Consider the following 23,389-nt stretch of genomic DNA (forward strand, 5'->3'; position numbering starts at 1 on the left):
GGGACCCTTCGCTGTCTTCTACTTTTCTTTCCAAAGGAAGGAACCCTTTTGTTGTCTTCTCAAATGAGGACAATCCTTGAAATTGGAGGGCATTGTTGAATTTTCACATTTGCTGCATCGCGCGTCGGCCGGGGGGGTGGGGGTGGAGTGGCGGGAAATCGCAAATGCAAAAGTGGATGTAATATGTGACCTCCGTTACACCGCAATCACATGCGCCATAATCTAGACCGTCCATGTTTGGTCCCTAGATGAGGCATTTTATAGCTATATCAAATCTTTGCGTGAGAGTAACGACTGTTGCGAAATTAAGATGATATTGTAGTGAATAATAATTAAAATGAAATGCTTAAGTTAACTTTAATCAACTTTTAAGAAAGGTAGGTTAAGGCTAATTAGCAAATCCTACAAATCATCATATCATATAAACCTTTAAGAAATAAGAATGAGCTTTTGAATATAAATTCATTATGTCAAGTCATGGTAGGGTAAACTTAACCTGGGCGGGCAATCAATAATTGAGCGTAATATAAGTAGGGTTCAAGTTCTTGCACGCATTGTGAGAGGCAAATCCAATTCGCTCCAACTCAAACATCCACATTATATCAGGAAAAAATTATCTAAACATGGTCTCATAAGATTTGTAATTGTTGATTTCAACTAAATTAGGGCAAAAACTCATTTAGTACCTGTATTTTAAGATTAGTATCAATTTAGTCCCTATATTTTTAAAAATATCTCGAAACATTCATGCCGTTAAAGTATTGATACCCCCACCATTACTTTTTATTTCTTTTGGCTTACTTTTACAATATTACCCTTTTATAATAATTTTTTTGTTTGGACATTAATTAAAAATAATAATTAAATTACCAATTTAACCCTAAAAATTATATTAATTTTTAATTGTCAAAAATTAAATTGTCAAAAATTAAATTGTCAAAAATTGTATGCAAACTACCAAATGTGCAAATGGTGCTTGTAAAAAAATTAATATAATTTTTTTCTAGGGTTAAATTGATAATTTAATTATTTTCTTTTTATTAATGTCCAAACAAAAAATAATTATAAAAGGGTAATATTATAAAAGTAAGCCAAAAGAAATAAAAAGTAATGGTATGGTTATCAATACTTTAACGGCATAGATATTTCGAGGTATTTTAAAAAATATAAGAACTAAATAAACACTAATCTTAAAATACAAGGACTAAATGAGTTTTTACCTACCAAATTATAATATAATATTAAAGAAAGTTAATTATAATTTTAAAAATAAGATTCATTAATTATCAATCTTAATTTAATTATTCTCTTATTCAAAACAACACGACCAAGAAGTGCATCGCTTTCACATGGTGAATAATTTTGTTAAAAACTTAACAACTATTTTTTTATATCACAGATATTTCTTAAAGAAAAAAGAAAAAACTCAGAGCCGTTCTTAATTAATTTAAGGGATTTAATAGGCGGTTTTTCACAGTACCCAGTTGAAATTTTTCATTACAAAAAAAAAAAAAAAAAAAGAGATTAAAAAAACAGAAAGCCGAAAGCACAGTGAGGACGATGGACTTGGGAGTATGTGATCAATCGATCAAGTGGAAGGGAGGCACAGCCACTTGAGTGAGACAGGGGATGATGGCAGCGCTACTGGTCACGGAGGAAATTGCGCGGCTCCTAATCATGACAGATAGCGCCAAACGCCAATGGCAATCGCACAGCTCAGATTGAGAATGACCCATTGCGGGACCCAGCGTCCGCAACTGGATCCACCCGCCTGCCATCACAGTTTCACGGTTCGACAACAATTAAGATTCTTTAATAATTTAATCATAATAAATAATTTAATTATTAATTGATAATTAATAAATAAAAAATTAAATTTTATTTAAATATTATTATTAAAAAATATATAATAAAAAATTTAAAAAAATTAATAAATTTCAAATTAAGAGCGAATTCTATTCCAATGATCAAACGCTGATACGGGCCCGCCGTTGAACGTAACGTCACACCACCTCGGCCTTTCTTTCTTTCTTTCTTAGTTTCTTTGTGAACACAGAGGAATCGATCGGATAGAAACATAAAAGAAATATGCCCTACACGCGTGCGCCCGCACTGACACGTGTGTCCCACTCACGCTCTCACCTCACGCGCGTTTTGATCGCTTTGGTGAGACATCGTCGCGAAAACTTTGGGGTGCATGGCGGGCAATCGGGTTACAAGTCCAGAGATCGGTGGAACGATTACTCTCCTCATAGGCGCGTGGAGATCACGTTCCGGTTAAATTCAAGAATCTCATAATGGAAGGATTAGGTGATAGTGGGACCCTTCCGCACCACCAGACTCCTAGCTGCAACTTGCAACTTGCAACTTGCAGGTTGATTGGTTTCCTATTTTAATGGTTCATTAACGGGTAAAAGCTTGTTTAGTCTTTATATTATGAGATTAGTGTTCATTTAGTCCCTATATTTTTAAAAACACCTCAAAACGTCCCTGCTACTAAATATTGACACTTATACCATTATTTTTTATTATTTTTAACTTGCTTTTACAATATTACATTTTTACAATAATGTTTCTTTTTTGAATATAAATAAAAAATTAAATTATCAAATTAAACTCAAAAATAAAATAAAAACAAAAAAGGTATATATTAATTTTTGTGGAAGCTCACGTATGTCTAAAAAATTAATATCACAAAAAATTACATTATCAATTTTTTTAGAAAAATTAATATTTTAACTCAAGAGTGTGTTCCATAAAAATTAATATATATATATTTATTTTATTTTATTTTTTGGTGTTAAACTGGTAATTTATTTTTTTCTTTTTAATAATGTCTAAAAAATTATTATAATAGGGTTATTTTTTTTCTTTTTAATAATGTCTAAAAAATTATTATAATAGGGCAATATTATAAAAATAAGTTAAAAAGAACAAAAGATAATGCCAAAAGTGTCAATAATTTAATGGTATGGATGGTTTGAGGTATTTTTAAAAATATAGGGACTAAACGGGCACTAACTTCAAAATATAGGGACTAAACGAACTTTTACCCTTCATTAACATATGACTATTGAATATATATATATATATATACACACACACACACACACAATAATAATCAATCACTTATTTATATGAATTTTATTATTATTAAGTTCATATTTGGTATTGAGGTATTGTATTTTTTAAAATATAATTGTTATGAAAAAAAATTATAATTATGAAATTAAAGATAATAATTTGTAGTAAATATAAATTTTAAATAATAACTAATAAAATCATTAAAGATCTAATAAATTTTTCATCATACAAATGAAATATCATATCAATATAATTTTTAAACTACAACAGATATTATTTATCAATAACTTAAAAATTATATCTGTGTAACCTCAATATCAAAAACACCTGTATATTTCGTGAAAGCAAACTTTCACTTAAATGTTATGAGAGGGGTCATCAAACTTTGGTCTATTATCAAACATGTTGACAATCTTATGAGTCATCGCAGATAAAACTGAGGTTATGATTTTACGTAATAGATAACATCAGTCACCAAAGAAACCATTATTTCTATTTTTTTGGATTACAATCCCGTGAACGAACGAAAGCGACAGTGAATACGGAATTCATTGCAACGCAACAGTATTTTTTTTTTTTTTTGGCCTTTTTCTTTTTCTAATTTTGTTTCAATCACGTATGATGAGTCTTTGACAAAGATTATAAATTTCTAACTCGTTATCTCCACCGAATTCATCACAATTATTTGAAGCCATTCGTTAACTGTGCAATTACCCATTTTTTTGTGTCAAAGAAAGCGCTTCAACTTGCAGGGAATGATAAAAGTCTACGAGTGTTTGGTAAGAAAAATCTACGTACATGATTTTAATCTCCTCTTTAGGGTTTTGTAGCCTGTCACCTACAAACTAGATGGTTTCGAGAACGACTTTACAAGAAATTTCATTCATTCATTAATCTTACGACAGTTGTATGTTATGCATAAGGCTATCGCTGTATCGGAGTTCACTACGGTGTAACACGAATTTCAACCATACACGTAAAAGTGATAATAATAAAAAATTTATTATAACTCATTATTTATTATTTATCACTTAGCTAAAATTCGTACTCCACCATAAGTGAACTCCAACGTAACCGAACCCTATATATAATAGTCCTCGTCAACTTTTCACTATGATCTTATTACCATGTGATAAATTTGTATCGAATGTAAGATACAACTATTGGAGGGTAGCGCCTCTTTATTCCATACAATTACATCATAAGAATTTTAACATTAAAATAATAGTTGTATAAATGTTATAACAGTTACACATTTGATTTTTTTTTTCTTTTAGTTAATATCATTATCATGGGTCTTATTAAGTTACATATGATATAACTTGTTATAACCAATAAGTAGTTTTTTTTATTTGGCTCAATTATAGTTAGCCAAACAACTAATGTGTTATGGGAAACTACTCATAGGTTGACCGTCGATGTAAGTTATATATGTTGTAACTTAGCTGGCGCCCATTATTGTACCTTTAAATATATATATGTATTATCTAATGAAGACATTGTCATTTTAACAAAACATTGATGCTACTAACAAATAAAAAAATAACAAATTTTAACACATTAATAGATATAAAAAAATATAGTCTCTAATGTATTAAAATATTTTTTAAAATATATTTTAGTAGCATATATTTATTAAAGTAAGGATATCTTCGTTAGAATATGACTACATACAAATTCTCTCTTGCGAACATTCCGCATGAAGTAAAGTGTAGATTCAGCGTTTTACCGATTTAACAAAACAATTTTTTTCCATTTTTTAAAATAATTAACAATAACATAAAATATTAAATCCATATTTTATTTCGCACTGGCGACGGTGGGAGAAAACATATATATATATTTATATTGAGAATGTTATTTAATTTCTCTTCCAATTAGTGGTCCAATTGAGAAGCTGTAGCCTTGACTTCAACTCGTAGATATTTGTTCGGAGTGATTATTTTATGATTCTGTTTCAAGAGCTTGAATGTGTTGAGTCAAACAATGGTAGCTTTTTTCTTGTTCTGCATTGGAAAAACATTGACATATAATTAATTATATGAGGAACAACCATATGGCCTACTCTTCTGATGACATTTTGTTAAAAAGGTCTAAAGTAGCTGCTAGGGGTCCACGAAAATATATCAAATATCGGTAAAATGTACTCCTCAAAAGTCACCTTGGTCCCGAGAGGTCCATGCCGCTGTGTCTTTGTGGGCTATTTACTTTTTATCAACTATCAATAATCCCCCCTTTATTCTCTTCTAAATAATTGAAGGCAAGTGGGCAACCATCAATGACATTGGCCGGGTTAAAAAAAATCCTTTTGAATTCCGGAGGAAGGACCGAAGGAGTTCAATTTAAAAGAAAAAAAAATTAAATTTATTTTCTTTTTAATATTTATAAGTACAAATAGTTATATCTAGTCTATATTAAATGTAGATTATGAATTATGTTTGATAGGTTATTGAATTATACTATAATTATAAGGATATATGAGCAATTGTGTTGGCAAAGCATCATTTGATATAAAAATATAAATACACTCACAACACCTTTCAACAAGGTATTTTCCAACAAAATAAATAGACTTTTTTTTTTAAGTCTGTTATACGCAGATGTTATGTTTTAAACCCTCTCTAATACTTGAAGGGTGTCTATTCCACTCACATTTCGTAAGAGAGAGACTGTCTCCACTCAATTATGTTGATAATTGAGGAAGTACTGAAATTAATCCTCATAAAATTCTTATAGAAGCTCGAACACTTACACTCAATATTGTAAGTTCAATACTTTTTTCGTTGGACTAAAAGTATATTGGTAACAAAATAAATAAACTTAGAAGTGGTATTAAATGACCCATGTCGTTGAATAAAATTTTGTCAGTAATCTATTCTTAAAGGCCTATATGAAAATTATGGGCAAAACATTATAGGCTTTTATAGGAAAATGACTTTGATGATGACCCTTTTAGTTAAATGAGAAATTCAACTCGGTGGCATTTATTAAAACTTCAATTTCATCCCACAAGGGACCAGAGGTTCAATAAAATTTCAAAATTCAACTAAATGATTGAATTGGATTAGAGATTATGTTGTGGTAACCACTTATTGATATGGTGGTGACAGTTTTGTCACATAGTGTGCTGTGAATAAAGATTCAATTTTTCTCATGTACTTAGTGTGGAGTAGTAGATTTTCTTTCAATTATCTGGTTGTAGATTTGGCTCGCTCTGGACTTTTGAGTCTCGATATATGAATTATGTTACGATAAAACTAGTGGCAAGACTAGTAATTTCTTTTTTGGACGAGTTGGATTTTTTTGTTTAAATTAAATGCATTTCTATTGTACGAGAGAATTATTAATAAGAAAATAAAGATATACCTAATAAGGGACACGATGAGTCTTACTTATTAAAACGTTTGTCCTATACAAACCAAATTATTGAATTTTGTAATTACTTCTTGATTGTAATCTTAGAAGCTTAAACTTTTGAGGGAGAAATATGAAAAGACAAGAGCATGAAGTTGAAAGAGAAATGTAATAACTATTGACGCAGCCATGGTGGTTGGAGTTTCTTATTATGGCAATGAATTGCGAAGGTGCACAATTAAATGCAGTGAGTATAGGCAAATGCAGAAAACAGAAGCTTCTGTATATGATTAATTAATTTTCATGTGAAAATCGATTGGTTTTACTGAAAATCATTTCGTTACCATACCCAAGGAAAAGATTTCAGAATTTTGGATGCAACAGAGCCACGGCAAGTAATTTAAGAAGCCCCCAACAAAACTGAAATGCATTAATTCCGAGTTCAAGTTCCATACGCATCAAGATGTAATATGTAACTTACAACCCTTAGCACTTACAATGTTGAGTGCAAGGGTTCGAGCCTTCATAAAAGTATTTATGAGAGTTATTTATAATTCTCTCTTAATTATTAAATAATTGAGTGAAGTCAGTATATCCTTCACAAAATGTGAGTGAAGTAGACAACTCTCGAATATTTGAGAAAGTTTAAAGAATATGGACAGCGCTTCAGAGGAGTACATACCACGAAAAATATCCCAATTGTAGAATCTGTTTGTAAATATTAATTGTAATACCTGATGTAATATTAGTAACAATCATATATAACAGTATTAAAAAAAGATTTAATATGTAATTAAAAAATAAAATAAAAAATAAAAAAAATGCAAAGAGATATGAGAGGGTCTTAGACAAGGGAAAATTATCCTCTCTTAATATGATCTTTTTAAGATCTTCTATCATGTGTTTTTAGTGATAGTGTATGGGTAAGATTCAACTTCTTTTATTTTTTTTCTTTATTAATTATCGATCAACAATTAAGTTATTTGCTCAGAACATGATTAAATTAAGAGAGAATTCTGATCCTTTAGACAAAACTAATGAGTATTGTGATATTCTCTTTGTTTTTATGTGCGACAAAATTTTATTGGAGGAGCCTGTGATAATGTAACATGTTTTTTTTTTTTTAAACCCCTCTCAAATCAAAAGTGTATGTATGCCCCCCATTTTGTTGTTCTCTCAAATCTCGATCAACAGAACAGCAGAATGATATTTTACGCAAATCATATTTACCCTTCTAAGATATTTTGATGTTAAATAAAATGCTTTGATTTTTTCGATGTAGTGTGTGGCTATGGCGATTGTAAGCCGAACATCATTGTGATAATTTTTTGGGAATCACGTAGAGAAAAAGCTCAAAATTGTGGTCCTATGATTGAACAGAAAGCTTATCCACGGAATGATGCTGGTGAATGAATGAATGAATCAATCAAGCGACCAAAATTAGCGTCCTTATGAATCAAAAAGAACCGAAAGCCACCGTAAATCATTGATTACATGTGGATAAATCACAAAATCTAATCAGCCTAATCATGTTTTCGAGACATTAATGATTAAAACGATTTCCTATAAAATCAACATGGGTTCGGCTAATATTAAAACTGCTAAAACACGTTTTCGTAATAACAAGATAAAAATTATAACGCATTTTTTTATTATTTATCATTTTATGTGTATGGTGGTAATTTATACTCTATCTTGAAGTAGTTCCAAAATAGCTATTGCCAATCAACATATATATATTTTTGAAAAATTAAAATTTCAAGAATACTTTAGTTGACTTAACTCTTATAATGGAAGCCGTTCAACTTTCAGTTGAGTGGATTGTAATTTGATTTTTTTATGAGACTCATATATCTTTTCTCAAAATGAAATTTGAATGAAAGTAGATATTTCTTCCATTGGTTTGTAGATGGAATAGATATCATTTCAGTATGAGTAGATATCTAAACTGTATTATCATAGGGTAAATATAACTAGTCCCAATAGATATTTGATGTAAATATTAATAGATCTCTAACCATACAATACATATTCGTAATTAAAAAAAAAAAAAGAAGAAGAGAAAAGAAAAGAAACTCTTATAATAGAGATAAGAGGTTATGAGTTTAATTCCTAAATGATGCATGTTTAAGAGTAATGATGTACACAGCTTACATGAATCCCACGTCAATTAAAAAAAAAGCAAGAAAAAAACTACAGGTGAAAAATGAAATGGTATTTTACCATCGAGACCCCATACACAGAAATAAAAATATTTTTCCTGCTCACTCAAAAACTAGCATATTTCGATCGTGTTTCTCTAATTGCTACATGCATTGAGACTGTTTATGATATTTTCGTGAATCAAATCATCTTAACTTGTCCTCGTAATTCTGGGATTAATCTTTTTTTCTTTTTTTTTGGTAAAGTTGAAAATCAAATAAGGATGAGCAATGTGGGCTTCTTTTTCTTAAATTTCGGGGCACATCCAATTTTCCTCTCTTAATGGGTACGCCGGGGCCTGGTGGCGGGTGGTTGGGTTTCAAATTTGGGGTTTTTGTTTAGCAGAATGACTGAATGAGCCCAATATTATGTGCAATACGGGTTGTGATATTTGATCCTTCATTTTATTTAATCAATCTCTACTAACCACTTTTATGTTAATACTTATTTTATCTTTATATGTAATAACTTGAAAAAATAAATAATTTTTAAATACACCCAAATGATAATTTCTATTGATATCTAATTTAACTAATTCAATTTCTTAAACTTTTTTTTTACTTTTTAAATTATTATCTCTTCTCAAATATTGCATGCTCTACTTTTATAATTATAGAAGAAATTAATTTATAGTACTCAATAGAGGATGATGAAAATGTATCAATTTTTTTTTTAAATGGTTATGGCAATGATGGATAAAACCTTTAAAGAGAGAGAGAGAGAGAGAGAGAGTAGAGTAATTCTGAGATTTTCTTTCTTTCTTTTTAAATAGATTTTATAAGTTTTATACTGTCGATGTTTGGAAAAAAATAAAAATTATACTAAGTGTAAATTCGAGATTAGGTGGGGTATGTTGAGAAATAAAAATTAATTTAAAATTTTTAGTGGGGTTAAGCAGAAAGTGAGGACCGGTGAGATACTATAAAAGGCTCAAATATCATCGCTCATATAATAAATTACAGCATAAAAATTTTAAGTAAGTTAAAAAAAAAAAGGGAGAGGGAGCAGAACTTACATATATTTGTTACTAAAAGTGTTACAAATGTTTAATTTATTTGATTTTGCACTATTGTCTGTTAATTGTATCAACCATCCACCATTAGTCTTTTTGATGAACGATTGATTCAATTATATACATTACATACAAAATGGAGCAAATTAAAATTTTTTACATTGTTTTTAATAACAGGTAAACTCGGCTGATAATTTCTCATTTATTTATCGATAACTCCGTTGAAATATTCAATAAACTAACAGTAAGTTGATGACAGAAACGAAAATAAGAGATGCGTTGGCTTGTCACACAACCAGAGTTTGCTCTTGTCTCCATATATTCCCAGAAAACTAAGAGATGCGTTGGCAACAAATTTTTTTCACTCAACACTTGGGCGAAGGTTTTTTATCATGGGGTGGGGATATGTCAACCCTATAACTTGCATAAAATCCACCCCATTAAAATAAAAATTCAGATTTTTTTTTTAAAAGTTAAAATAAAGAAAAAGTTTAGGTAACCGATCAATTCTGTCATTTTGTTATACACAAGTCTCTTTGTCATTGTTGATCACTAAAGTTATTTTAATATAATTTTAATTTGATTATTTTATCCTTATAACATAAAGTGACTAAATTGTCTAAAACATAGGTTTATATATATATATATTTAACCACTGTTTTACTACTTAACCCGTTAACTCCATTAATAAATTGATGATATTATAAGAATATTTTAGGAATGTCAACATATTCAATATTTTAAAATTTTCATAAGGTATAATATTTACAATATCATCAATTGATTATTTCTAATGATTTCAGATATAGAAATAATCAATTAATAAAAGTATTATTTCTTTGTGTATAATCAATTTTACATTTTTTAATTAGAGGGTTAAATTACACTTTTACAATTTTGGGGTAAAATAGACTTTTACTCTAATTTATGTTAAAAATTCTATTAACTTTAATAATTCGGTGGTAAAATGAAAAAAATGGAAACATTAAGTGAGAAAAAATAATTGTCAGAAAACTTTTGTAGTAAAATGGTATGTCAAAAAACTTATGTGGCAAAATCATAATATTCTAATGTAAAAATAATCATAATAATTTTGAGTTCTATGGGGTTCATTCTCTTTATATAATGGTATATTTCATCTATAGTTATGTTTTGTATCATTTTTCAAATAAAACTTATTTAAGTAAAATTTTTGTTAGTAGAATTTTTACAAGTAGAGTTTTAATCTTAAAAAAAATTTAGTTGTTTGGTTGTCAATAAGAACTTTTATTTAAAATTATAAAATTACTTTAATAGACAAATTTTTTAAAGTTATGTTATAAAAAGAATAAAATAAGATTGTCAAATAAGTAAACGATATATTTGATATTTTATTTTTTCTAAAAAAAAAATTAATCTCTACTCTTAAAAGTTCAAAATTTGAACTTTTACTTATGAAGACAAAATAACTTATTTAATTTTCAAAAATTCTATTAAAAAATTAAAAATCAACAAAAAAATAAATAATTACAATTGTTAGATAAATCATACCAATCTATAATTATATATTAGTGGATTAAGATTCCATTTGATATAGCTTCTCAAGTAAGCTTATGTAAGTAGAGATTTTGCAAAATAGAGGTTTTGCTCAAAAAATTTTAGTTGTTTAGTTGTAAATGAGAATTTTTATTAAAAATTTATGAAATTACTTTAATAGATAAGTTTTTTAAAATTATGTTATGAAAAGAATAAAATAAGATTGTCAAATAAGTAGAGAATATTTTAAATACTTTAATATTTAAGAAAAACTTTTCAACAACTATTTTCAAAAGTTCAAAATTTAAGATTTTTCTAGTAAAGATAAAATAACTTATTTAAACTTTAAAAGTGCTACTAAAAAAATAACTAAATAATAATAAAAATTATAAATAAAAATTTATAAGATTAAATAAATACTTATAAACATTAGATAAGATTTACCAAACATACACTAAATTTTCAAACTTAAGGTGTTACAAGTGTCTGCATCTAAAATACCCACAAATATCTAAAACTGTACATATAGCGGTCTCATGGAACCAAAACTGATGAATTTTAAACAGTGTTTTGACTCAAGTTAAACTTGTTTTACCAGGTCTCCTCCGCCATTAAAAATCCACATTAATTTCTGTTTCTCTCTCACACACGCACAAGCACAAACCTCATAACTTCTCCAGTTAACCTCCAAATCTTCAACACCCTCTTCACTAATTAATCACTCCTCACTTCATAAACAATATCACCCATCAGAAAAAAAATAAAAATAACTACAAAAAAAGAAAAAAAATGCCCAAATAAAGAAACAAAAGCAATAGCATTTTCCTTAAAGTATAAACAACAGAAAAAGAAGTTCAAAAAAACCACTCACATTGGTGATCAAGCATGATCAACTAACGTCACTCATTCACTCCATTACATTTCACTGCACTTTCCTTCTGATTTTCCCGAGAAAATTCCCACCATGGACAAACCCATCAACATTCACCGATTCCGCTACCATTTTTCCCCCACTAAGCTCTCCTTCTGGGCATTCCTCTCCCTCTCGCTGTTCTACTTCTTCTTCTTCCACCACTCCACGTCCTCTCCCTCCGATTCCTCTCCCCGCGTTTTGTGGGGCGGCGCCGGCTGGGAGTACCGCGTCCTCCGCTCCTCCCGCCCCCGCTCCCGTGCCGGCGGCCATATCGTCCTCGTTACCGGCGCCGCAGGCTTCGTCGGCACCCACGTCTCGGCTGCACTGCGACGGCGCGGCGACGGCGTCGTGGGGCTCGACAATTTCAACGATTACTACGACACGTCACTGAAACGCGGCCGTGCTTCGTTGCTCGTACGCGCCGGAGTGTTTGTCGTCGAAGGTGATATAAACGACTCTCTTTTATTAGAAAAGCTTTTTAATTTAGTGAAATTTAGTCACGTGATGCATTTAGCGGCACAGGCTGGGGTTCGTTATGCAATGAAGAATCCAATGTCTTATGTTAATAGTAACATTGCCGGTTTTGTTAATTTGCTAGAAGCTTGTAAAACTGCGAATCCACAGCCTGCTATTATATGGGCATCTTCTAGTTCAGTTTATGGACTGAATAAAAAGATACCCTTTTCGGAAAAAGATAGAACTGATCAGCCTTCTAGTTTATATGCTGCCACTAAGAAGGCTGGTGAAGAGATTGCTCATACTTATAATCATATATATGGATTGTCGATTACTGGTTTGAGGTTTTTCACGGTTTATGGACCGTGGGGTAGACCTGATATGGTGTATTTCTTCTTCACTAAGAATATTTTGAAAAGAAAGCCGGTGATGATATTTGAGGGTCCTAATCATGCTACGGTGGCAAGAGATTTTACCTACATTGATGATATTGTGAAGGGCTGCTTGGCTGCTTTGGATACGGCCAAGAAGAGTACAGGGAGTGGTGGGAAGAAGAAGGGAGCAGCGCAGTTGAGAGTGTTTAATCTTGGGAATAAGTCGCCAGAGTCTGTTGGGAAGCTTGTGAGTATATTGGAGAAGTTGTTGAAAGTGAAGGCTAAAAAGATTGTGTTGCCAATGCCGGCAAACGGGGATGTCTTGTTCACTCATGCTAATGTTAGCTTGGCACGGAGGGAGCTTGGGTATAAGCCCGCCACAAATTTGCAGACGGGGTTGAAGAAGTTTGTTCAGTGGTATCTAGATTACTATTCAGATTCTGGGAAGAAGAGTGCTGTATAAATGAGTCCTTTTTGCTATGGTAGGATCTTATGAGTATTTGTTTTGACTTGATCCTCAATTCTTGAACCCCTATATAAGGGATTTAATGGTTGATGTTCATTCTTTGCAGGTATTAACTGACTTGTATTGAGAAACCAGAATAATCTCCTCTTTTTTTTCCCACTTTTTTTTTTTGGTTGCAATCTGTAGTTTAGTTATTATAATCATGACTTGTTAGTTTGGGACATAATCTGGTTGACAAATTTCTACAGTCATAATTGGAGTTTTAATAACAACTTGTGTTTATATTGGGTTCTCATCTGATGTTTCACCATCTAAGTTATTGTCTTCACCATCTTGCTCTAAGAGAGGATGCTAAATGGTGTTTTTAGTTTACTCAAGTCATTTTCTTTGTTGAATTTTGAGAGTTTGTTTTACATCTTTACCCGAGTCTATTCATGTTCTGTGAATTAGCTTGTTTGTGGTAAATATAATTGGAATTATTGTGTGGGTTTTCTGGAAATGTCTCTCCTGATGCATTGCAATTTTATGTAAAGTATCATTGCGACAAAAAGCATATGCTAAAACATTTGAGAATTTGAATGTACTCAAATCAAACAGATGGATGAGTTTTTGCTTTGGTTGGTTTTGTAATCTTAGTACTACTTGCATTGGGAGGATTAGTTCTATGATTTCGTATACATTTTTCATGAAACTTTTGAAAAATGTATTGTGATGTTCTCCTTTTGCTTTCTTGCAGTAGTGTTGGTATTTCTACTAGCACCTTGCATATATCTTAACTAGTATTCTGCATTGTTTAGGCTGCTGAAAGACAAAAATTAAAAAAATTTCAGTTGTATATATTTGTTTGAAGTGAGAATTAGTTGACTGCCATTTACCTAAGAGGATCTGTTCGTCCTAGCTCACTTGAACTGCACTGCATTATTAAGTAGGCTGGACAAACATGAAAATGATAGATGATAAAGGACATTGATGCCTGTGAGCTATTCAATTTGTAAATATGCAAACTTTAGAGGCAGTGTACTGAAATGAATGAATTGGAGAAATATGGGCAAACATTTAGTCTTAGAGGCTGGCCGCTACAAAAATGTGGTAAGTTAGGCCATTGTGATCTTCTTCTTCTTGTGCATACTTGGCCTGTTCTGGAATCTGCATGGGTGGTTCTATGAGTGCACCTGATACCGAAACTTGCACATGTTTTATTTTTGTTGTGTACTCATCTCCTATTGCTGGAGATCTGAAATCAAGTTCTGTAACAGCTAGGCATTTGCAGTTTTTTTTAATGTATTTAAAATCAAATAGATTTCAAACAACACAGCTTGGACTACTACAAGTTAGATACCTGTGGGAATGGTTGATAATAGCTAGACATATGATTGACTTTTCTAGCCATTTTGTTTTTTTATTATTAGACCCCGAACTATTAATAGAACTGCTGTTGTTGAGCTATTGTTAACATTTGCTGCTTGATACATTCCACAGGAAGTCGCTTGTATCCCCTTTGTCACAGAAAAAATATACGATAATTGTGGTTTACAGTTTTAGGAGTTTTCCGAAATTGTTCTTTTATCTTTGTGAACACTGGATCCTGAAGTTGCATGGGTAATTGAGGTCTCAGGCTGAGGCGCATGTTTTATGCCACGGCATGGCCGATATAGGTGTTGCCACCGACAACCACTACTTCATCAATGACTTCATCGTCTAACCACCGCTCAATTATGGAGGTAGGGCACTCAGTAGTCAATCCATCACATCACTAGAAATTTCTACAGGCCACTTTGTGTACCTATTTACATTATCACGTTTGACATAATTCAATGGGAGGAAAATTATGTTTCAATCACTTAAAAGAACGTCGAAAATACAAGTAGTCATTATGAGTCTTTTATAATATTTTAGAGTTACTTCAAATTTTAATTGTATATCAACCAATTATTTTTTTCACTAATTTCATAAGTTATAGTTAAAACATTTAAGATAGAAGATTATTTTATCCCTTAATTCGTTTAATAAGAAAAAATAATATTTAAAAAGTTTCATGACAAAATATTCTTTTATTTTAAAATTTTTAATTATCAGTTAATAGAATTAACAGAAAAGTGATTGGTTGATAGAAAATTAAAATTTAGAGGTAATTCTGAAATACTATTAAATACTTGTGGTGGCTACTTATTCGTTCCGTACTCTTGAAATGGTTGAGAAATGATATATCTTTAGTCAAAAACATTTGTCAGTCCAGCCAAGCAATTGAGCAAATCAGAATCAAATCTAAGTTTTATTTATTTCCCACGCTCTCTTTCTGCTCTTTTTCTGTCGTTTTAGTTTGTGGCAAAATATTCCGAATCTTTGTGAAGCTTTAAACCCTTTCCCGGAGCCGTGATATCAAACGTTATCTCTAAAATGTTTAGCATAATTTTTGAAGACACTGTTGTCAGAGTGATAGCTACTATGTCAGTCGCAATAATTGCCGTATCATGGCTGATCAAGAAATCAAGGACCCCACCATTGCCGCCCGGACCTCTGGGATTACCAGTGCTAGGAAACCTTCTCTCCATTGAACCTGATTTTCACCGCTACTGTGCCAAATTGTCTCGAGTTTATGGACCAATCTTCAAGCTTAAACTAGGCAGCAAGATCTGTATTCACATAAGCTCACCTTCATTAGCCAAGCAAATCCTCAAAGACCAAGATGCAATTTTCGCCAATCGCGATCCTCCTGCTTCAGCTTTGGTCACCTCTTATGGCCTGCATGACATAGTATGGATGCCTAACGGCCCCGAATGGCGCCAGTTACGCAAGGTTTTTGTTCGAGAGATGATGAGCAGCTTGAATCTTGATGACTGTGCTCTTCGTCGAGCTGAAGTACGAGAAATGGTGAAGGAAGTTTATAAAAAGGTTGGTTCACCCATCAATCTCGGCGAGCAAATGTTCCTAGCCATACTTAATGTAGTAATGAATATGTTATGGGGTTCTTCATTGCATGGAGAAGAAAGGAGCAGCGTGGGAGTGGAGTTCAGGCAAGTGGTAGGGGAGATTGTTGAAATGTTGGGAAAACCTAACATTTCAGATCTGTTTCCTACGCTTGCTTGGCTTGATTTGCAAGGAATCGAATCTAAAACGAAGAAACTAGTGTTGTGGTTTGACAGGATTTTTGACTCAGTGATAGTTCAGCGGATGAAGATTGATGCAGCCAAGGGGCAGATCAGTAAACAAAATGAGGAAAATAAGGACTTTCTGCATTTCTTGTTGGAGCTTAAGCAGCAAGGAGAGGATAAAACTTCATTGTCAATGACCCAGATCAAGGGTTTGTTATTGGTACGTATCTTCATTTAACAAAATTTTGTTTATTGATTTAACTTTTCTGCCATAATTTGACTAAAAAGTTATTGACCAAATGAAGATTGAACAGAAGAAATTCACAGCGCAAGTATGTGACCCTTCTTCTAAAGTCTAATATACAACGTATAATAGTTGATAAGGTCATCTGACATTGGACTTGAACTGGACTCATTTTTTGTTAACAGGACACAGTCCTTGGAGGAACAGATACAACATCCACAACACTGGAATGGGCAATGGCAGAAATGCTGCAACATTCTGAGACAATGAGAAAGGTTCAACAAGAATTGGATGAAGTGGTAGGGAATGGCAGCATTGTTGAAGAGTCACATATACCAAAACTTCATTTTTTACAATCAGTGGTAAAAGAAACCCTCAGATTGCACCCACCTTTACCACTCTTGGTGCCACACTGTCCTGTTGAGTCCTGTACCGTAGGTGGATACACCATCCCGAAGGGATCGAGAGTCTTCGTCAACGTGTGGTCAATGCATCGGGATCCTGAGGCTTGGCAGAATCCGCTAGAGTTTCATCCCGAGAGGTTCCTGAAAGAACTTGGAAAATTTGAATACCAAGGAACCAATTTCAGGTATCTTCCTTTTGGGTCTGGTAGGAGGATATGTGCAGGAATTTCTCTGGCAGAAAAGATGGTAGCATATGTATTGGCTACATTGTTGCATTCTTTTGAGTGGGAATTGCCTCAAGCAATGAGCTTGGATTTCGCAGATAAATTTGGTATTGTTTTAAAGAAATCTGATCCACTTGTTGCCATCCCAACCGCAAGATTATCTACTCCAGAACTCTACCACTGATGGGTGTAGATTTATTTCTTATTCTGGATTATTGTTGTTTTTTCGCAGACTGTTATGTTATTTTTACTTTTGAGCAAGTGTGTTATGTTATTTTTCGAACAATCATGAGAGATTTTACTACTAAACATATTAATAATGCTAAGATACAGTATTTGGATTGGAGTTGGCCTTGGAATAATAGTGAAGCGATTGAGCAAAAACATGCGTGAATATTAATTATTAATTGAACTAATAATTAATTTTATTGTTATTTGAGTGCTTCTTACGTTTCAAGAATTAAATTCAGTCTCTCTCCTTGGCTTGGCACAGCGCATACTGCGACTCGATTTTTCTCTTAATTAAATTGAGTAGAGATAAAAAATGTTTTCTTATTAATATGATTAAAATAAATATCTTTCTAATATTATGCGAGAGTAAAAATTTAGGCTCTATTATATTAAAATTATTAAGAATAGTCCCAATTATAAAATCTGAGTGTATACCAAATAATAATAATAATAATAATAATAATAATAATTCTTGGAGCTGAGAGAGAAATGGTCTAGGGTGTTTGTACATAGATTTAGTTTTTGGTCGCTGCATGTTTTGTTTCTTAATCTTTTTCTCCCCTGAAAAATGAAACCCCAATTTAATCAATTATTTAATGAATTTTAAACTAATTAAATTGATGAAAATTTTATTGTAAATGATGGCAAGGTCGTCGGTTCTGATCTACTTGGACCAATTTCATAAACTATTCTATACTTTTGTCCATACCAATTATAGATTTGTTTATTAGAAGAAAATGAGTTGGACAATTGGCACCCCTCCAAAATTCTTCTCAAACCCACCCTTATTTCTAAATAAAATACATTTAATTTATAAATTTTTTAATTTTCTATTATTATCTCACTCCTCATAAACAAACTTTTATGGCTGATAAACTTCTTAATAAAAATCAATTAATTAAATAAAATATTTGTAAGATTATGATCTAAAAATTTTATTATGAGCCTTAAAAAAAGAAAGATAATTTTGTCAGAATGTGTTTTGTTTATTATCAATAGATTGACTTAGTAATTGAAGAAAAAATTATAGAGAATTTGAGAAAAAAGAATTACGTGTGAATTTGATAGCAGAGAAAATAAAAGATTTTTTTTAAGAGAGAAAATACAAAAATTTGAAGTGAGATAAAATAAATGTGAGATATTTTAGAGTATTTGTCCTTAAATGTAATTGTGACATAAGAGGGGTTTTAAAATAATTTTGGAGGGGTGCCAATAGTCCAACTTGAAGAAAATTCATCAGTTCCACTAGAGATGGTCAATGGGTCAGGCCGACATCAAAATAAGGCCCATGCGTGCCGTGTTATGCCGTGCTTTATTTTTTTTTGCTTAAGCCTAATCTGGCACATGTGTCTTGTCCACTGGTGTTGTGCCGTGCCATGCCTAATAAAAAAAGGCCCAATAAATTTTTTAAAAATTTTTTAAGAGCACGTGCCAAAATGTTTGCATACTTTTTTCAACTCTATGTACATTTTTTTAGGCCTATGCCTTTATTCAAATTTAATAAAACTGAAAATTCAAAACTCAAGTCTATATTAAATAATAATAGTAAGAGAATGTAATATTAATTACTAAGTTTGATCTTATAGTATTAGAAATTTTTTAATACTTAATAACAATAATAATAATAAATTTTTCTTAAGTGTTGATTTAATTGTTAACTTGGACTTACATAGAGTTATAAATCATAGTTCACAATAATATTAATGCATATTTATAAAATCATGATATTTATAATTTTATTCATTAAATTCATGATATCAATTATTTATGTAATAAATCATAAATATAAATCAATTATAGTATTTTTTTTAAAACTAAGAATTAAATGAATTCAAAAAATTTAATTTCAAGTTATTTGTAAAATCATAAAATTTTAAGTTTATTTTCATTAAAAAATAAAACGTGCTTATTGCGTGCTTTTTCATCGTGTCGTGCTTAGCCCATCTCTAATCGTGCCGTGCTTTTAAGGTATGCGTGCCTAAAATTCTAAGCTTAGCCCAACCCACGTGCGTGTCGTGCCATGCCCCGTGCCCCATCAAAACGTGCTCGTGCCGTGCTGTACGGACACGTGCCATGCCACGTGCCGTCTAGCCCATTGTCCATTTCTAAGTCTCACTGCCTTTAACAGTCTCTCATAATTTAATCAATCGGTCCCAAATCTAATAATTTCTTTGGCTCTATAGGAAAAAAGAAATATTGATTTGTTCTCAATAACTTGTCTCTCTACCTCTGCTCTTTATCTGTAGTCTTAGGTTTTAGCAAACAAATTGTACTACATTCGTTGAACTTTCAGTTTTCATCAATCAGTCTTTTTTGAGCTGTAATCCACTAATCATGATTTCAAACGTTCTCATCAAGATTTTTAGCTTAACTTTTGAAGATACAGTTATCACTTATCAGAGTGATTGCTACTGTTTCAGTCGCATACTTACTACATCATTGTTGATTTGTTGAAGGAGTTAGACTATTGGCACCCCTTCGTTAATTTCATAAAACTCATGTTATATTACGATTATATTTAAGGACAAATATAAATATAATTAAATTATTTATATTTTCTTTCTCTCCTCAAATTTTATTATACTTTCACAATATAAATTTTTTTATTATCATTAAAATAATTTGAATTTAAGAAGTAATCCTCTATGCCAAAACAAAATTCTTGTAATAAACATAACAACTTAATTAAGATACAACATAGTGGAAAAATAAATTAAATAAAATTTTATCCTATTGCAACTAATTTTTTAAGGATTCCCAAACTAATTGCTGAAAGTAATAAACCCAAAACTTATAGGTAGGATAAAATTGTATTAAGCCCATGAAATATTTATTATTTTCTAAGTATAATGTTTTTCTCACCTTTTCTTGTAGATTTTTTCTTTAGAAATTAAATAATAAAGAAAGTTTAAAGAGAGGAATATAAGTATTAAGACTAAAAGAGTGAGAAAATTATTAGAAATTGAAAAATTCGTAAATAAAAAGAATGTTCATTTAGAAAAAAAGATATTTTGGTATTAAATGAAATATAATTAAAAAATAGATATCAATAGGATTTTGGAAGAGTGTTAATAGTCTGGCTCTTGTTAAAGAGTCTTATATACCAAAACTACGTAGCCGTTAATTACAAGTAGTAGTAAAAGAAACCTACATATTGCACCCACCTATATGGGTAGATCCATTATTAAATCCTTACTAAAAGAGTTAAATAAAAAAAATTTAGGCACATTTTCTATACCACAAAGTACTTATTATTTAATTGTAAGAGTGCCATTTAAAGGTTTTGGAAACTCAGTGCGAATCTCAATAGCTACATATTGTTTAAGAGAACGTGAAAGAAATCAAGCACTCCAAATTAAATTAATTTTTGTATTTAAGCCCCCTAATTTACGTGTATGGTTCCACTAGAGCCTACCTATACCGCTTTGGTATCGAGCCCCCCCTATTAATCCTATACTATGCGGGATATATGCTGAAATTGTAGAATACATTAGAAGTACCATGTTAATTATACAACAAGTAAATGATGCTATAATAGAAGTGTATTTATTTTGAAAAATCACCATACAAGTGGTGGTTATATTAAATTTAATTACATATATCATACATGCATTAATTAATTCTATTACATCTTATATATTATTGAATTCCTCCCCGATCATGAATCTTCATTAACGCGTGGTTGATGCTTCGGGATCCTGAGGTAATGGCAGAACCAACTGGAGTTTCACCGTGCAGGTGCGTGCGGGCATGCCTCTAGCAGAAATGATGGTAACATATGTGTTGGCCACACTGCTGCATTCTTTTGAGTGGAAATTACCTCAAGGAATGAAGCTTGATTTATCGTATAAATTTGGGATAATTTTGAAGACATCTTATCCACTTGTTGCCATCCCAACTGCAAGACTATCTACTCCAGAACTCTACCATCGATGATGAGTGTAGATTTATTTCTTATTTTGGATTCTCCGTCTTGTTGCTTCATGCAGACTGCAAGTTATGGCAGCAGTGTAATTTAATAGCAATATTAACATAGATTTAGTAGCATTTTATCCTTGACATCACTATTGCTTGTTTCAGTTTTCAAAAAATTGGATTCGGCTGTTCTTTCCACTAAACGACCTCCAGTAAATAAAAACGCAAGTTATATAATAACCGATTGTCAGAAACTATTTTTTTTTCCAATAATAATATCATCACGACTCAGTACAAAGCAACCAATAAAAAATTAGACACAAAATTTACATATTTCATGTATTATGTATGTAATTCAAAGTATTTCTTAACATGAAATATGTGTACACTGACGACGCCACTTAAAGTGTTACTAACTAGAAAGAAGAAGAAAGGAGAAAATTTACAAGAATAGTCTTAAAACTTTTACAATTTTTGAATTTAACCCACCTAATTTTTTTTATCATAACTAGCCAAACACCCTATTTTTGGACTAAATTACCCTCACCACTTTCATCAAATTTATAAATTCATGCTACTCAATAAAATCCAACACAACTATAATGCTCTCAACTTTAAACAACTTAACAAACCTTCATCACTCTCAACAAGTTTTATCACTCTCAATAAATCAACAAATTCCATCAAACAAATATTGCATAATTGAAGATATAATCATCAATTGGAGAGCTTTTTAAAGTTAGTTTATGCTCTTACACAATATAAAATTATAAACCTTTAATCTATTGATTTTATCAACTAAGTTTGAAATTAAAGTGGATTTTGTTGCAAATGTTGTTATTTTTCATTCATAAAATAATGTGATTTATTAAAGTACTTAATTTGAGTTGAGAAATGAAGAAAAATTATTGAAAACATAGAAAAATCGGGCCAAACACGAAGCTCAGAACAAGTGAGACAACAACCTGTCACACTGCTTGTCTCACCAAATTTAGTGAGACAGGCAGTGGGACTGGTGCTTGTCTCACTAAATTTCAAATATTTTTCAAAAACCATAACTTGAGCTATATGTGTCTGTTTTAGGCGTATAATATACTGTTTCGAAACTTATGACGAGACAAATCAAATCCAAAATCATATACTCCATAAAACTAGTGGGTTTATGTGTGACGGAAACCTGTCCCATTGCCTGTCTCACTAAATTTGCTGAGACAAGCAGTGGGATAGGTGCATGTCTCATCAAGTTATGTGCGACAGGCAGTAGAACAAATGCATGTTGCACATAAACGCAGTTCGTTTATATGAGACAGGCACTTGTCCCACTGCCTATCTCACTTGTTCTGGACTTCGTTTTTTGCCCAATGTTTCTGCGTTTTTAATGATTTTTCTTCATTTCTCAACTCAAACTAAGTACTTTAAGAAATCGCATTATTTTATGAATGAAAAATAACAACATTTGCAACAAAATCCACTTTAATTTCGAACTTAGTTGATATCAATAGATTAAAGGTTTATATTGTGTAAGAGCATAAGCCAACTTTAATAAGCTCTCCAATTGATGATTATATCTTCAATTATGCAATGCTTGTTTGATGGAATTTGTTGATTTATTAAGAGTGTTGAAGTTTGTTGAGAGTGATGAAGATTTGTTAAGTTGTTTAGGGTTGAGAGCATTATAGTTGTGTTGTATTTTATTGAGTGGCATGCATTTGTAAATTTGATGAAAGTGGTGAGGGTAATTTAGTCTAAAAATAGAGTATTTACCTAGTTATGATAAAAAAAAATTAGGTGGGTTAAATTCAAAAATTGTAAAAATTTTAAAGCTATTCCTGTAAATATTCCCTAGAAAGGGTGTACATTATTATTCATAGCATTACACATTCCTTTCATCAAAAAAGTATTA

The 23,389-nt window shown here is 31.2% G+C and overlaps 2 protein-coding genes across 2 annotated transcripts; both read left to right on the forward strand.

Annotated features, from left to right (window-relative positions):
* Window positions 1-11,758: 11,758 nt before the first annotated feature.
* On the forward strand, window positions 11,759-13,604 carry LOC18033236 (UDP-glucuronate 4-epimerase 2). Its single transcript, XM_006421667.2, has one exon. The coding sequence runs from the start codon at window positions 12,132-12,134 to the stop codon at window positions 13,371-13,373; it is 1,242 nt and encodes a 413-aa protein (XP_006421730.1). The 5' UTR covers window positions 11,759-12,131; the 3' UTR covers window positions 13,374-13,604.
* Window positions 13,605-15,530: 1,926 nt separating this feature from the next.
* LOC18032922 (flavonoid 3'-monooxygenase) lies at window positions 15,531-17,570 on the forward strand. The gene is made up of 3 exons (XM_024183006.1): window positions 15,531-16,688; window positions 16,774-16,800; window positions 16,898-17,570. Exons 1-3 carry the CDS (start codon window positions 15,774-15,776, stop codon window positions 17,522-17,524), a joined length of 1,569 nt encoding a protein of 522 aa, XP_024038774.1. The 5' UTR covers window positions 15,531-15,773; the 3' UTR covers window positions 17,525-17,570.
* Window positions 17,571-23,389: the final 5,819 nt, after the last annotated feature.

This window comes from Citrus clementina, unplaced genomic scaffold, assembly GCF_000493195.1.
Source record: "Citrus clementina cultivar Clemenules unplaced genomic scaffold, Citrus_clementina_v1.0 scaffold_9, whole genome shotgun sequence".
Lineage (NCBI taxonomy): Eukaryota > Viridiplantae > Streptophyta > Magnoliopsida > Sapindales > Rutaceae > Citrus > Citrus x clementina.

What these genes read in the sequence shown, in the direction of transcription:
- LOC18032922 (XM_024183006.1), top strand. Translation starts at nt 15,774, where the DNA reads ATGTTTAGCATAATTTTTGAAGACACTGTTGTCAGAGTGATAGCTACT. An exon ending in AGATCAAGGGTTTGTTATTG is followed by an intron (nt 16,689 to 16,773) that starts GTACGTATCTTC and finishes GACCAAATGAAG; the next exon opens with ATTGAACAGAAGAAATTCAC. An exon ending in AGAAGAAATTCACAGCGCAA is followed by an intron (nt 16,801 to 16,897) that starts GTATGTGACCCT and finishes TTTTGTTAACAG; the next exon opens with GACACAGTCCTTGGAGGAAC.
- LOC18033236 (XM_006421667.2), top strand. Translation starts at nt 12,132, where the DNA reads ATGGACAAACCCATCAACATTCACCGATTCCGCTACCATTTTTCCCCC.